The sequence below is a fragment of the Entelurus aequoreus genome, linkage group LG10, assembly GCF_033978785.1.
Source record: "Entelurus aequoreus isolate RoL-2023_Sb linkage group LG10, RoL_Eaeq_v1.1, whole genome shotgun sequence".
Lineage (NCBI taxonomy): Eukaryota > Metazoa > Chordata > Actinopteri > Syngnathiformes > Syngnathidae > Entelurus > Entelurus aequoreus.
Genome location: NC_084740.1, coordinates 69950686 through 69966957, shown reverse-complemented (window position 1 = coordinate 69966957; position 16272 = coordinate 69950686). Strand labels below are relative to the sequence as shown.

Below are 16272 nucleotides of genomic sequence, written 5' to 3'. Positions count from 1 at the left end.
GGCTGTTGATCAAGTATGCATTGCATTCACTTGTGTGTGTGTAAAAGCCGCCTATTTTATGTGACTGGGCCGGCACGCTGTTTGTATGGAGGAAAAGCGGACGTGACGACAGGTTGTAGAGGACGTTAAAGGCAGTGCTTTTAAGGCACGCCCCCAATAATGTTGTCCGGGTGGAAATCGGGAGAATGGTTGACCCAGAGAGATTTTCGGGAGGGACACTGAAATTCGAGAGGTCCCGGGAAAATCGGGAGGGTTGGCAAGTATGACTAAATAGAGACATTAAACATGACTCAGCAGATCATCTCAGCTTTATTATCTGAGCAGAAATATTGGGTCATTGATGAGAATAAAACATGTGAAAGTTTGTACAAAAATGTTTTCATCCGTTCTGTCCGACAGTCCCATGTCCTAAATAGAAAATGTCCTTCTCTGTCAGTGGGGCGTTCCCGCCTCCTTGATCCACACAAAGCCCACTTGGGTGCCAAAGTTAAGTCCGTCTCGGACGTGGGAGAAGAAGTCCCGGGGATGGCAGGAAGTGCACGGCGTCACGTGTGACCTGTCCATCACCGTGTCGTCGTGGATGTGCTCCGGCAGAATTCCGCCCTCCTGGAGCAAGAGCCTGTGACAACCAATCGCCAAGTCACACAGAGGGTTAGTTGCAGGTGTACGCTGGGAATTATGAGCGGCAGCATCACCTGTTGGCCAAGCGGATGTTGACGTGGGGCTTGGCTGACTGGGGGTCTGTGACGCAAACCGGGTGGAAGTTAGACGCGTGCGCTCGCGCCAGTTTGAAACAACACGCCCCCACCGACGGTCCAAGGGCCACCAGGATGTTCTCGGAGCTGCATGCAAAGTGCGTCACCATGGCCTCCACTGTTGCCATGGCGACACCCACCAAGGTTCCTTTCCATCCTGAGGACCAGAAAGAAAAAGTTGCTTCCCGCTTAATGATGCGCCACGCGCCCGTGTGACAGCGTGTCACGTACCTGCGTGAGCGATGCCGACCACTTTCGTCACGGGATCGGCAAAGACCATAGGGATGCAGTCGGCGCCCGGAGCGGCGATGACGAACCCCGGCCTGTCGGTAACGATGGCGTCGTAGCTCTCTGGCTCGGATTCACCCACGATCCACACCTGGCTGGAATGTCCGACCTGCGGGGCAGCAGAAGAGCGCGTGTCCCGTTAGAGGACGGGCGCAGTCGAGGTGTCTCGACGCAATGACACACCTTGGCCAGGTGGAAGGGACGCGGGTGGAACCCGGCGTGGAGCGCCAGTCGGCGTCTGTTCTCCTCCACCACGGCGGGGGGGTCGCGCCTCCTGGCGCTGCTGAACAAGTTCAAGGAGGACAAGGTGGGAATGTAGGAGATGCCCCCTGAACGCGTGCTGAAACCGTGGCCGAAACAGTCTGCAGGTAAAAAAGACAGCATGTATTATTATTGTTTTGTTAGTATGTTGAAAAACATAATTATTACTACACTGTATTGTTCTTGTTGTATTACTACTTTATAGGGGTGTGGGGAAAAATCGATTCGAATTCGAATCGCGATTCTCACATTGTGCGATTCAGAATCGATTCTCATTTTTCTCTCTTTTTTTTTTTAAATTAATCAATCCAACAAAACAATACACAGCAATACCATAACAATGCAATCCAATTCCAACTCAGAACTGCAATAAACAGAGCAATTGAGAGGAGACACAAACACGACACAGAACAAACCAAAAGTAGTGAAACAAAAATGAATATTATCAACAACAGTATCAATATTAGTTACAATTTCAACATAGCAGTGATTAAAAATCCCTCATCGACATCATCATTAGACATTTATAAAAATAAAAATAAATGAACAATAGTGTCACAGTGGCTTACACTTGCATCGCATCTCATAAGCTTGACAACACACTGTGTCCAATATTTTCACAAAGATAAAATAAGTCATATTTTTGGTTCATTTAATAGTTAAAACAAATTGACATTATTGCAATCAGTTGATAAAACATTGTCCTTTACAATTATAAAAGCTTTTTACAAAAATATACTACTCTGCTTGCATGTCAACAAACTGGGGTAGATCCTGCTGAAATCCTTTGTATTGAATGAATAGAGAATCGTTTTGAATCGAGAAAATATCGTTTTTGAATAGAGAATCGCGTTGAATCGAAAAAAAAACAACCCGATTTTGAATCGAATCGTGACCCCAAGAATCGATATTGAATCGAACCGTGGGACACCCAAAGATTTGCAGCCCTACTACTTTATATTGTTACTATGTTGTAACACATCAGTATTTTTTGCTATGTTGTAACCCAGTGGTCCCCAACCACCGGGCCGTGGTCCGATACCGGTCCATGGACCGATTGGTACCGGGCCGAGGCCGCACAAGAAAAAAAAATAAAAAATATATATATATATATTTTTTTTTTTATTAAATCAACATAAAAAACACAAAAAATACATTATATATCAATATAAATCAATACAGTCTGCAGGGATACAGTCCGTAAGCACACATGATTATGTTTCTTTATGACAAAAAAAAAAAAAAAAAATTCCTACCCCCCCTTGTCTGTGGGACAAATTTTCAAGCGTTGACCGGTCCGCAAGTACAAAAAGGTTGGGGACCACTGTTGTAACCAACGTTCCCTCTAAGGTGCGTGCCTGTGCAATTGCGCACTGCTCAAGTGTCCTCTGCGCACGGCAAATCTATGCCACGCACAAAATCAAATAAAAAAATAAGCGCATAACAATTTTCGACACGCGGACACGATGGAGAAAACCGTTTTCGTCATCATTGTTCAAATATTGTAACGTCTGTCGAGATGCTTTGAGGACATGAATTCCATCCATCACTTTACTGAGCAAAATTCTTTATTGTCGGCCATGAACACATCACCAAAATATTGGTAAAAAAAAAATTATATCTAGCAAAAGTGGTCTTTTTTGCAGTACAAACCAGACCAAAAGCAACTTTGTTATATCAACAGCAGCCGCTCGCTCTTTCTCACTTGCGCCAACACATGCACATACGGCACTTGGCCAGTGATGCGTTTACAGCCACACAAAAAGTGGGACAACTCCAACACCACACATAAAGTGTCATTCCAGGTCGTTACACTATGATTTACCAATCAAATGTGTGCTTATGCTAGTGTCATTTATTAGGAATCTTCATTTATAAATATTAATCATGAAATGCTGTTAGTATATTAAATAAATACTAATACAAATATATTTTTTACAAACAGGAAGTTGCAGGAATGTACACACGATCCCCTGCTTACATCTCATTGTGCAACATGTGAATGTTTTAATGGGAACTAAATGCAATGTCTGAAAGGGGTACAAATTATTTCCAAAGCAGGACCTCCACCCAGACAAACAATACAAGTACACAATTCATGAATAACAATATTTTTTGTTATTGTCATTGTAAGCGGGCCTAAACACTTATATTAGAAATGGAAATGACTGCTGTCATTTGATTATAATAATAAGAGAATGTTGTCTGTCTATCTGTGTTGGCCCTGCAATGAGGTGGGGACTTGTCCGGGGTGTACCCCGCCTTCCGCCCGAATGCAGCTGAGATAGGCTCCAGCACCCCCCCGCGGCCCCGAAAGGGACAAGCGGTATAAAATGGATGGATGGATGGAGATGTAACTTGTTATTTAGTCAGGTTTGGGACAGGTGTGCTGCTGGTGTAGCCACAGTGTGCACGTCTGATGTTGCTCACATGGGCTCCACTCAATGCTCAGGGACTTTTTGCCTTTGCTCACACACATGAACAATTAGAGGGAACATTGGGTGTAACACAAACAAATATTACTACTTTATATTGTTGCTATGTTGTAACACAACATTGTACTGTTAACACATTACTACATTGTATTGTTACAATGTTGTCACAAATGTGTACAGTGTTACCACGAGATATTATAATGCTACTAAGTCATCGTTTTGTTTTGAAGTCACCTGGAAACAGCGATGACGTCAGCAATCTGACGGGCCCGCCCAGGGCCGGAAGTGTGTGCAGAAAGCTACTGACGTCATCCTCCACCTCCACCTCAGGTGAGTTGTGGGTGGGGCGGGGGCAGCCCAGCCTGTAGGTGAAGGTGTACAAGTCCGTGAAGAGCAGCTGCTGGTACCGCAGGAGCCGCTCTCGTCCCCGCACACTCGTGATGACGCGCAGCGCGCGCGCGTCCAGGTCGTCCGCCGCCCGCTTGAGCTCGTACACGCACCCGGCGGTGGAGCGCGAGTCCAGCCGGTGCGCGCTCCCGTACGCGAGCGTCGCCGCCGCGTCCGCGACGTGGCCGGCGCCGGGCAGCACGTACAGGTGCGCGTGCGCGGCGGCGGACTCCTCGCGCAGCAGCCGGTCGGTGCACCCGCAGCGGCAGGCGTGCGCGAGGTCCAGCAGCACGACCGCGCACATCCTCGGGCCCTGTGGAAAGAAGCCGCTCGTGAGGCCACCCGCTTCCTGTTTGCGCGCAGGCCCCGCCCACTCGGGCAGTGAACGCGTGACCGCGGCGGCGCGTGAGAAGTTCGACTTCACGCCAAGACGGAAGTCATTACAAATTGTATCCAACATCCCCAAAATATGATATTTTATTGGATATTTATAAGTAGGAAGCGTGAGTTATTTTGCGACACTTCGTCATGTTTACCAGCAGAGGACGCCAGACCACGTCAATCAGTTTACATGAAAGGTATCAAATATGCCCTTTAACAACTATTTTTCCCGCAATTTATTGTCAAAACACCGAATAAGTCGACAGTCGTGATGTTATTGTTCCATTATTGCTTTCTTTCAATCATAATCTTTGTATGTACACGTAATTAGGTGTACCTAATGGAGTGACCACTGGGCTGAGGACCCGCGAGAGAGTGTGCACACGCACGGGCGCGTCCTCGAGTGCGTACACGCGCGCTCCCGTTGGCTGAGCGGCAGGCAGGAAGGAAGGCGCGCGTGCAGCTCGTGGTCGTCATCGTCGCGTCTCCTTGGCGGAGGTAAAAAAAAAAAAAAAAAAAAAGTCCTTTTGGCTGTTGTGTGAATGTGTGATGGTATCAGCGTGTGATTGCGTGATTGTGTCGAGCACTTTTTGCGCCACGGCGATGAATGGAAAGGTTTGCGTTTTCATAGCTCTACTGCAGAAAGTATTCACGGGATCATCTATTCATGTCGTCATCAATTCATCTGGTCACCGTGTAATGACGTGACATAATCACCTATTAGTACATTCATGAATTCATGTGGTCACCTATTCATCTAATTATCTCTTAATCTATGTCATCCATTCATGGAGTCGTCTATTAATACATTTATACACAGTGTTCATGTAGTCATCTAGTCATGTATTCATATAGTCATACAATCATCTATTCATATATTTATATGTGTTCATTTCCTCATCTACAGTCATATGATCATCTATCATCTATTCATATACAGTATATATATTAATGTACTCATCTATTCACATTTTAATAGTCACCTATTTATATACAGTATTCATGTATTCATACAGTCATACAATCATTTATTCATATATTTACATATCATGTCTTACTGTTTACAGTTTTTAATGTATTCATCTATTAATTGTCATACAATAATTTTTTTGTAGACATATAAATATTCATGTTGTCATTTTTTCATGTAATCAGCTATTCAGGCTCCCCTCTAATTATGGTGTCATCCATTCATAGTCACCACGTAATAACATTACTACATACATATAATCATCTAATATTGTATTTATGTAATCATCCACTCATATCTGTCTATTCATGTATGCATACAGTTATACACTTATGTATTTATATGTATTCATGTACTCATCTACAGTCATATGATCATCTATCATCTATTCATATACAGTATATATATTCATGTACTCATCTATTCACATTTTAATAGTCACCTATTTACATACAGTACTCATCTATTCATGTATTCATACAGTCATACAATCATTTATTCATATATTTACATATCATGTTGTACTGTTTACAGTTTTTAATGTATTCATTTAACAATTGTCATACAAACATATTTTTGTAGATGTATAAATATTCATGTTGTCATCTTTTCATGTAATCAGCTATTCATGCACCCCTCTAATTATGGTGTCATCCATTCATAGTCACCACGTAATAACATTACTACATACATATAATCATCTAATATTGTGTTTATGTAATCATCCACTCATATCTGTCTATTCATGTATGCATACAGTTACACACTTATGTATTTATATGTATTCATGTACTCATCTACAGTCATATGATCATTTATCATTTATTCATAGACAGGACATATATTCATGTACTCATCTATTCACATTTTAATAGTCACCTGTATATGTAGTCATCTAATATTGTATTTATGTAATCATCCACTCATATCTGTCTATTCATGTATTCATACAGTCCAACAATCATGTATTTATATATTTACATATATTCATGTAGTCATCTTTACACATTTTAATGTATGCATATATCCATGTAATTATACAGTCATGCAATAATATTTTCATATATTTACATAAATATTCATGTCGTCATCTATTCACGATTTAATGTTGTCAATTATTCATGCACTGATCTAGTCATGGAGTTGTCTATTCCTGTAGTGACATGGCTACATTCATATAATCATCCATTAATGTATTCATGTAATAATCTGTTTTAGGTATCTATTCATGTATGCAAGTCATACAATCATCTATTCATATATTTATATGTATTAATGTACTCATCTACAGTCATATCATCATCTATATTCATAGACAGGATATATATTCATGTACTCATCTATTCACATTTTAATAGTCACCTATTTATGTACTCACCTATTCAAGTATCCATACAATCATCTAGTCATATATGTACATATATTCATGTAGTCATCTTTACACATTTAATGTATTCATCCATCCATGTATTCATACAGCCATACACTCATATTTTTGTTGATAAATATTCATGTCGTCCTCTATTCACATTTTTAATGTATTCAATTATTCATGTACTCATCTAGTCATGTAGTCCATTCATCTAGTCACCATGTAATGGCATGGCTCCATTTATATAATCATATAATTCATGTTTTCATGTTATCATCCATTTGTTGGTATCTATTCATGTATGCATGCAGTCATATAATGATTTATTAATGTATTTATATGTATTCATGTCCTCATATAACAGCATATATATTCATGTGCTCACCTTTTCACATGATAATAGTCACCTATTTGTGTACTCATGTATTCATACAATCAACTATTGTTCACTTAGTCACCTTTACACAATTAAGGTATTCATCCATCTGCGTATTCATACAGTCACACCATCACCTTTTTGTATGTGTATATAAAAATTCATGTCATCAATTCACGTTCTAATGCGGTCAACTATTCAAGATCTCATCTAATCATGGAGTCATCCATTCATCGAGTCAACATGTAATGACATGGCTACATTTATATAATCATCTGTTATTGTATTCCTGTAGTCATCCATTCATAGTTATCTGCTCGTGCTATACAATCACCTATTCATATATTTACATGTAACCATGTATGTGCATTTTAATGTAGCCATACGGTTCATGTCATCATCTATTCATGTGTTCATCGAGGCAGGTGTTCTCATGAAATATTAGGCGCAACTCCCCACTCGGTCTCATTGGGAAAGTTTAGAAGGTGAACACATGAGGAATTGTGATGTAATCTGATTACTTTTTGCACTTTGAGTGCCTAATAAACACAGAAGGTTAGCCAGGTAGGCTAACAGGCAGGCTGTTGTGTGTGTGTGTGTGTGTGTGTGTGTGTGTGTGTGTGTGTGTGTGTGTGTGTGTGTGTGTGTGTGTGTGTGTGTGTGTTATGATGCATGCTGATGTTGTGCTCATGTTGTCATGTAGCCTCGTCACTGTGAGAGACGGAACATGAATTTCTACAATTAATTCAAGTTTTAATGATGTTCACGCTCTCGTTTGTTTCCTGCCATCTCACTGCACACAATGTACACCATGTACACAATACGCACTACAGTATGTACACAATGTACACAATCATTAGTAGGTGGTGTTAATTAGCAGACTCACAGGAACAAGTGTGTGCCTTGGAGGAGGTCATATAGTTGTGTTCAGGAGGATCAGGAGGACTTTAGTGGTCCAGAATCCAAGTGTGCTTTTGAATCATGACATGTATTGTTGGCTGGGTCACACAGATTGTGTAGTGTGTGTGTGTGTGTGTTTGTTCTTGTATTTCTACCCCTTCTTGAGACATCAACAAGGAAAAGTATCTTCCATATGAGGACCGGTGAACAAGTTAGGACCGAAGTCATGGTCCTAATACGGAAAACCATTGCATCTAATAGAGAATGTCTCATTTGCACCCCTGGTGGTGAAATCTATCAAAATGAGGGTGGTCCCAAAAAGGAGGGATTTTTCAAATTGACTGCGTGTCGGTTTTAAAAGTGGTCCCCCTCTGGTCAACATATGTAATAAGAAGTGTGTGTGTAAGAAATTGAAATGCGCCCCCTTTTGGCCAAAATGAATTAAAAAAATAAAATAAATATGAGAAATACTGTAATAGCTTGAAGTAAATAATGACGATTAAAAACCAATTACAAACAAAAAATTTACTAAAAGCAGTCTTTTTCTCACAATGTGTCAACTGTTTTCTTATAAAAATTGGGAACAATTTCCCGTATTCTTTCTGTCTCGTAAAATTATTACTTTTTCAGGATAAATGATTATTTTCTAGTGCAAAATGGTGACATTTGTCATATAAAATTCTGACTTGTATCACAATATTGCCAATTTTTTTGTTGTTCTTGAAAAATAGTGACATTTTTTTTAGTAAAATTATGACTTTTGTCATAATTTTGCCAAGTAAAATTCCAAATTATTATTATAATATTGCCAAAAATTTAAAGTTTTCTTATAAAATTGTGACTTTTGTCGAGTAAAATTGCGACTCTTTTCATAAAATTGCCAAAATTGTAAGGTTTTCTTGTAAAATTGTGACTGTTATTGAGTACAATTTCAAATTTTGTCATTATATTGCACAAATGTTCAGTTTTTGTTGTAAAATGTTGATTTTTACGACTTTTATTATAATACTGCCAAAATTCTCAGTTTTTATTGTGAAATTGTGACCTTTTTCTTGTGAAATTCCAACTCATTTTTCACAAAACGCTTTTTTATATTTGCATAGTATGTATATATTATCAATGTTGTAAATACAAATCTTTATATATCTAGAAAGGGTGGTCCTAAAGAGGTAGGCCTTTTTTTTCGGAGGTCTCAAGAAGGTAAGAAATACAAGAATATGTGTGTGCGTGTGTGTGTGTGTGTTTGTTTGTTCTTGTATTGCTATCCTTTTTGAGACATCAACAAGGAAAAGTATCTTCCATATTCCAAAAATTTTAAGTTTTCTTATAAAATTGTGACTTTTGTCGACGACTCTTTTCATAAAATTGCCAAAATTGTAAGCTTTTCTTGTAAAATTGTGACTGTTATTGAGTACAATTCCAAATGTTGTCATATTATTGCACAAATGTTCAGTTTTTCTTGTAAAATGTTGATTTTTACGACTTTTATTATAATACTGCCAAAATTCTAAGTTTTTCTTGTGAAATTGTGACCTTTTTCTTGTGAAATTCCAACACATTTTTCACAAAAAGCTTTTTTATATTTGCATAGTATGTATATATTATCAATGTTGTAAATACAAATCTTTATATATCGAGAAAGGGTGGTCCTAAAGAGGTAGGCCTTTTTTTCGGAGGTCTCAAGAAGGTAAAAAATACAAGAATGTGTGTGTGTGTGTGTGTGTGTGTGTGTGTGTTTGTTTGTTCTTGTATTGCTATCCTTCTTGAGACATCAACAAGGAAAAGTATCTTCCATATGAGGACCGGTGAACAAGTTAGGACCGAAGTCATGGTCCTAATACGGAAAACCATTGCATCTAATAGAGAATGTCTCATTTGCACCCCTGGTGGTGAAATCTATCAAAATGAGGGTGGTCCCAAAAAGGAGGGATTTTTCAAATTGACTGCGTGTTTGTTTTAAAAGTGCTCCCCCTCTGGTCAACATATGTAATAAGAAGTGTGTGTGTGTAAGAAATTGAAATGCGCCCCCTTTTGGCCAAAATGAATTAAAAAAATAAAATAAATATGAGAAATACTGTAATAGCTTGAAGTAAATAATGACGATTAAAAACCAATTACAAACAAAAAATTAACTAAAAGCAGTCTTTTTCTCACAATGTGTCAACTGTTTTCTTATAAAAATTGGGAATAATTTCCCGTATTCTTTCTGTCTCGTAAAATTATTACTTTTTCATGATAAAGATTATTTTCTAATGCAAAATGGTGACATTTGTCATATAAAATTCTGACTTTTATCACAATATTGCCAATTTTTTTGTTGTTCTTGAAAAATAGTGACATTTTTGGAATAAAATGATGACTTTTGTCATAATTTTGCCAAGTAAAATTCCAAATTATTATTATAATATTGCCAAAAATGTTAAGTTTTATTATAAAATTGTGACTTTTGTCGATGACTCTTTTCATAAAATTGCCAAAATTGTAAGCTTTCTTGTAAAATTGTGACTGTTATTGAGTACAATTCCAAATTTTGTCATAATATTGCACAAATGTTCAGTTTTTCTTGTATAATGTTGATTTTTACGACTTTTATTATAATACTGCCAAAATTCTAAGTTTTTCTTGTGAAATTGTGACCTTTTTCTTGTGAAATTCCAACTAATTTTTCACAAAAAGCTTTTTTATATTTGCATAGTATGTATATATTATCAATGTTGTAAATACAAATCTTTATATATCGAGAAAGGGTGGTCTAAAGAAGTAGGCCTTTTTTTCGGAGGTCTCAAGAAGGTAAAAAATACAAGAATGTGTGTGTGTGTGTGTGTGTGTGTGTGTGTTTGTTTGTTCTTGTATTGCTATCCTTCTTGAGACATCAACAAGGAAAAGTATCTTCCATATGAGGACCGGTGAACAAGTTAGGACCGAAGTCATGGTCCCAATACGGAAAACCATTGCATCTAATAGAGAATGTCTCATTTGCACCCCTGGTGGTGAAATCTATCAAAATGAGGGTGGTCCCAAAAAGGAGGGATTTTTCAAATTGACTGCGTGTCGGTTTTAAAAGTGCTCCCCCTCTGGTCAACATATGTAATAAGAAGTGTGTGTGTGTGTAAGAAATTTAAATGCGCCCCCTTTGGCCAAAATGAATAAAAAAATAAAATAAATATGAGAAATACTGTAATAGCTTGAAGTAAATAATGAAGATTAAAAACCAATTACAAACAAAAAATTAACTAAAAGCAGTCTTTTTCTCACAATGTGTCAACTTTTTTCTTATAAAAATTTGGAACAATTTCCCGTATTCTTTCTGTCTCTTAAAATTATTACTTTTTTAGGATAAATGATTATTTTCTAATGCAAAATGGTGACATTTGTCATATAAAATTCTGACTTGTATCACAATATTGCCAATTTTTTTGTTGTTCTTGAAAAATAGTGACATTTTTTTTAGTAAAATGATGACTTTTGTCATAATTTTGCCAAGTAAAATTCCAAATTATTATTATAATATTGCCAAAAATTTAAAGTTTTCTTATAAAATTGTGACTTTTGTCGAGTAAAATTGCGACTCTTTTCATAAAATTGCCAAAATTGTAAGGTTTTCTTGTAAAATTGTGACTGTTATTGAGTACAATTCCAAATTTTGTCATAATATTGCACAAATGTTCAGTTTTTCTTGTAAAATGTTGATTTTTACGACTTTTATTATAACACTGCCAAAATTCTAAGTTTTTCTTGTGAAATTGTGACCTTTTTCTTGTGAAATTCCAACACATTTTTCACAAAAGCTTTTTTATATTTGCATAGTATGTATATATTATCAATGTTGTAAATACAAATCTTTATATATCGAGAAAGGGTGGTTCTAAAGAGGTAGGCCTTTTTTTCGGAGGTCTCAAGAAGGTAAGAAATACAAGATTGTGTGTGTGTTTGTGTGTGTGTGTGTGTGTGTGTGTGTGTGTGTGTGTGTGTGTGTGTGTTGGGGTAAACATGATCCTCACTGACCCGCAAACACTGCCAGGAGAGAGGAGACTTTTTTTTTTCTTTAAGGAGGAAAAAAAGTGAGGCACACACGACCGCTTTGTAGTCGTCGTGTGTCCGGTGTTGGCCCGAGGACACTTCCTCTGCAGAATGAAAGTGAAAGTACTCATGACGCAACATTTTTCTGCCGTTTCCGTGTGAATGCTGAAGAGCATCCAGTCGCAGATGTCACAGATCCTCTATGTGACAGGAGCGCTCAGCCGTCTTTAAGGACGTATTGTAAAAAAAACAAACTAACAAAAAAAGCTTGTCAACGATCTTCTACATTAGAAGAGGCTCTGTGCTTATTTTTTTATTTTTATTTTTTAACAATCTACTTAAAAAAAAAAAACACCAGTCAAAGATCTTATTTTAACAAACTGCTTAAAAACAAGATGCTTGCCAAAGATCCTCAATGTGACAAGAGCACTTTGTTTTTGTTTTTAACACCTTTAAACTTATCAAAGATCCTCTATATTAGTGATTCTCAAACTGTGGTACAGCACAAGTGGTGCTTTAACTTTTGTTTTCCTATATTCAAACACAGTGTTACTGTTCAAACTGTGTGTAATTTTACAGTGGCCAACAATATTAAATAAACTTCTTAGAAAAAAAATAATCTCCTGCCTTGTTTTTAATGAATACTTAGGCCCACTACGCTACTGTATTTTGTTGTTGGTCATTATGGTTACTTTTTTCTAAAAGTTGTACTTGGTGAAAAAAGTTTGAGATCCACTTTACTATATGACAAGAGTGTTCTGGTATTAACAACTTGCTTGAAAACAACACCCTTGCCAAAGATCCTCTATATGACGGGGGCACTTTGGTGTTTTATTAACACACTTAAATTGCTTATCAAACTTTACTGTTTTTAACAACCTGCTTAACAACAAAATGCTTGTCAGAGATCCTCCACTTAAAATGTACTTAAGAAAACACAAATCAAAGGTCCTCTATATGACAGGAGTGCGCTGCTGTTTTTAATAACCTGCTTGAAAACAAAATGCTTGTCCTTGATCCTCTTCATGATGGAAGCAGTTGGCTGTTTTAAAAAACGTATTTGAAAATAAAGCAAAACATGCTGAACCAAGATTCTCTACATGACAGGAGCATTTGACTGTTTTTAACAACTTACTTGAAAAAAAAAAAAGCTTGTCAAAGATCCTCCATATTGTTTTTAACTACCTGCCTAAAAACACAAAATGCTTGTCAAAGATCGTCTATACGACTGAAGTTCGGTGCTGTTTTTAACAACGTCCCTGAAAAATGCTTGTCAAAGATCCTCGAAATGACAGAAGTGATTTTGCTGTTTTTAATCAACCTACTTTTGAAAAAATGCTTGTCAAAGATCCTCTATATGACAGGAGGGATTTTGCTGTTTTTAATAACCTGCTTTAAAAAGGCTTGTCAGAGATCCTCTATATGAGAGAGCACTTTGCCGTTTTTAACCAACCTACTTTTTAAAAATGCCTGTCAAAGATCTTCTATACAACAGGAGTGCTTTTCTGTTTTTAACAACCTACTTTAAAAAAAAATGCTTGTCAAAGATCCTCTATATAACAGGATTGCTTTTGCTCTTTTTAATTACCTGCTTTAAAAAAGCTTGTCAGTGATCCTCTATTTAAGAGAGCGCTTTGCCGTTTTTAACCTACCTACTTTTTAAAAATGCTTGTCAAAGATCATCTATGCGACAGGAGTGATTTTACTGTTCTCAACCAACCTACTTAAAAAAAAAAATGCTTGTCAAAGATCTTCCATATGACAGGAGTGTTTTTGCTGTTTTTAATCAACCTACTTTTGAAAAAAATGCTTGTCAAAGATCCTCTATATGACAAGAGTAATTTTGCTGTTTTTAATAACCTGCTTTAAAAAGGCTTGTCAGAGATCCTCTAAATAAGAGAGCGCTTTGCCGTTTTTAACCAACCTACTTTTTAAAAATGCTTGTCAAAGATCCTCTATACGACAGGAGTGCTTTGCTGTTTTTAACAACCTACTTTTTAAAAGTGCTTGTCAAAGATCCTCTATGACAGGAGTGCTTTGCTGTTTTTAACATCCTACCAAAAAATGCTTGTCAAAGATCCTCCTTTTAACAGGAGTGTTTTTACTGTTTTTCACAACCTGCTTAAAAACACCTAAATGCTTGTCAAAGATTGTCTATATGACAGAAGTGCGGTGCCGTTTTTAACAACTTCTTGAAAAATGCTTGTCAAAGATCCTCTATATGACAGAAGTGTGTTGCTGTTTTTAACAACTTACCCAAAAATTCTTGTCAAAGATCCTCTATATGACGGTAGTGCTTTTGCTGTTTTTAACCAACCTACTTAAAAAAAAAATGCTTGTCAAAGATCATCTATACGACAGGAGTGCTTTGCTGTTTTTAACAACCTACTTTTTAAAAACGCTTGTCAAAGATCCTCTATACAACAGGAGCGATTTTGTTGTTTTTAACCAACCTACTTAAAAAAAAAAAATGCTTGTCAAAGATCATCTATACGACAGGAGTGCTTTGCTGTTTTTAACAACCTACTTTTTAAACATACTTGTCAAAGATCCTCTATATGACAGGATTGCTTTTGCTCTTTTTAATAACCTGCTTTAAAAAGTCTTGTCAGAGATCCTCTATATGAGAGAGCGCTTTGCCGTTTTTAACCAACCTACTTTTTAAAAATGCTTGTCAAAGATCCTCTATACGACAGGAGTGCTTTTCTGTTTTTAACAACCTACTTTAAAAAAAATGCTTGTCAAAGATCCTCTATATAACAGGAGTGCTTTTGCTCTTTTTAATTACCTGCTTTAAAAAGGCTTGTCAGTGATCCTCTATATAAGAGAGCGCTTTGCCGTTTTTAACCAACCTACTTAAAAAAAAAATGCTTGTCAAAGATCCTCTATATGACAGGAGTGATTTTGCTGTTTTTAACAACCTACTTTTTTTAAATGCTTGTCAGAGATCCTCTATATGAGAGAGCGCTTTGCCGTTTTTTAACCAACCTATTTTTCCAAAAAAAAAATGCTTGTCAAAGATCTTCCATACGACAGGAGTGTTTCTGCTGGTTTTAATCAACCTACTTTTGAAAATATGCTTGTCAAAGATCCTCTATATGACAGGGGTGATTTTGCTGTTTTTAACAACATACTTTTTTAAAATGCTTGTTAGATATCCTCTATATGAGAGAGCGCTTTGCCGTTTTTGAACCAACCTACTTTTCAAAAAAAAAATGCTTGTCAAAGATCTTCCATACGACAGGAGTGTTTCTGCTGTTTTTAATCAACCTACTTTTGAAAATATGCTTGTCAAAGATCCTCTATATGACAGGAGTGATTTTGCTGTTTTTAATAACCTGCTTTAAAAAGGTTTGTCAGAGGTTCTCTATATGAGAGAGTGCTTTGCCGTTTTTTAACCAACCTACTTAAAAAAAAAAAAAAAAAAGCTTGTCAAAGATCATCTATACGACAGTAGTGCTTTTCTGTTTTTAACAACCTACTTTTAAAAAATGCTTGTCAAAGATCCTCTATATGACAGTAGTGATTTTGTTGTTTTTAATAACCTGCTTTAAAAAGGCTTGTCAAAGATCCTCTATATGACAGGAGTGATTTTGCTGTTTTTAAGAACCTGCGTTAAAAAGGCTTGTCAGAGATCCTCTATACAGTATGAGAGAGCGCTTTGCTGTTTTTAACCAACCTTCTTAAAAAAAAAAGCTTGTCAAAGATCATCTATACGACAGGAGTGCTTTGCTGTTTTTAACAACCTACTTTTTAAACATGCTTGTCAAAGATCCTCTATATGACAAGAGTCATTTTGCTAATTTTAATAACCTGCTTTAAAAAGGCTTGTCAGAGATCCTCTATATAAGAGAGCGCTTTGCCGTTTTTAACCAACCTACTTTTTAAAAATGCTTGTCAAAGATCCTCTATACGACAGAAGTGCTTTGCTGTTTTTAACAACCTACTTTTTAAAAGTGCTTGTCAAAGATCCTCCATGACAGGAGTGCTTTGCTGTTTTTAACATCCTACCAAAAAATGCTTGTCAAAGATCCTCCTTTTAACAGGAGTGTTTTTGCTGTTTTTCACAACCTGCTTAAAAACACAAATGCTTGTCAAAGATTGTCTATATGACAGAAGTGCGGTGC

At 37.0% G+C, this 16272-nt stretch overlaps 2 protein-coding genes across 4 annotated transcripts in view; one reads left to right on the top strand and one right to left on the bottom strand.

The window, feature by feature from the left end:
* Nucleotides 1-297: 297 nt before the first annotated feature.
* Nucleotides 298-4497, bottom strand: lacc1 (laccase (multicopper oxidoreductase) domain containing 1). The gene is made up of 5 exons (XM_062061556.1): nucleotides 3974-4497; nucleotides 1227-1405; nucleotides 987-1152; nucleotides 696-912; nucleotides 298-619 (listed from the first exon to the last, which is right to left on the bottom strand). The coding sequence occupies exons 1-5, from the start codon at nucleotides 4428-4430 to the stop codon at nucleotides 433-435; spliced, it is 1206 nt and encodes a 401-aa protein (XP_061917540.1). The 5' UTR covers nucleotides 4431-4497; the 3' UTR covers nucleotides 298-432.
* The window catches only part of LOC133658981 (ecto-NOX disulfide-thiol exchanger 1-like), a 70469-nt gene continuing 58614 nt past the window's right edge, over nucleotides 4418-16272 (top strand). For 2 of the 3 annotated variants that reach the window (XM_062061553.1, XM_062061552.1), the window contains exons 1-2: nucleotides 4419-4704; nucleotides 4839-5005. The gene's annotated coding sequence lies outside the window, so the exon portion shown is untranslated. Of the gene's footprint in view, nucleotides 4705-4838; nucleotides 5006-16272 lie in introns of all 3 variants that reach the window. The other variant, XM_062061555.1, reaches the window with a different exon arrangement.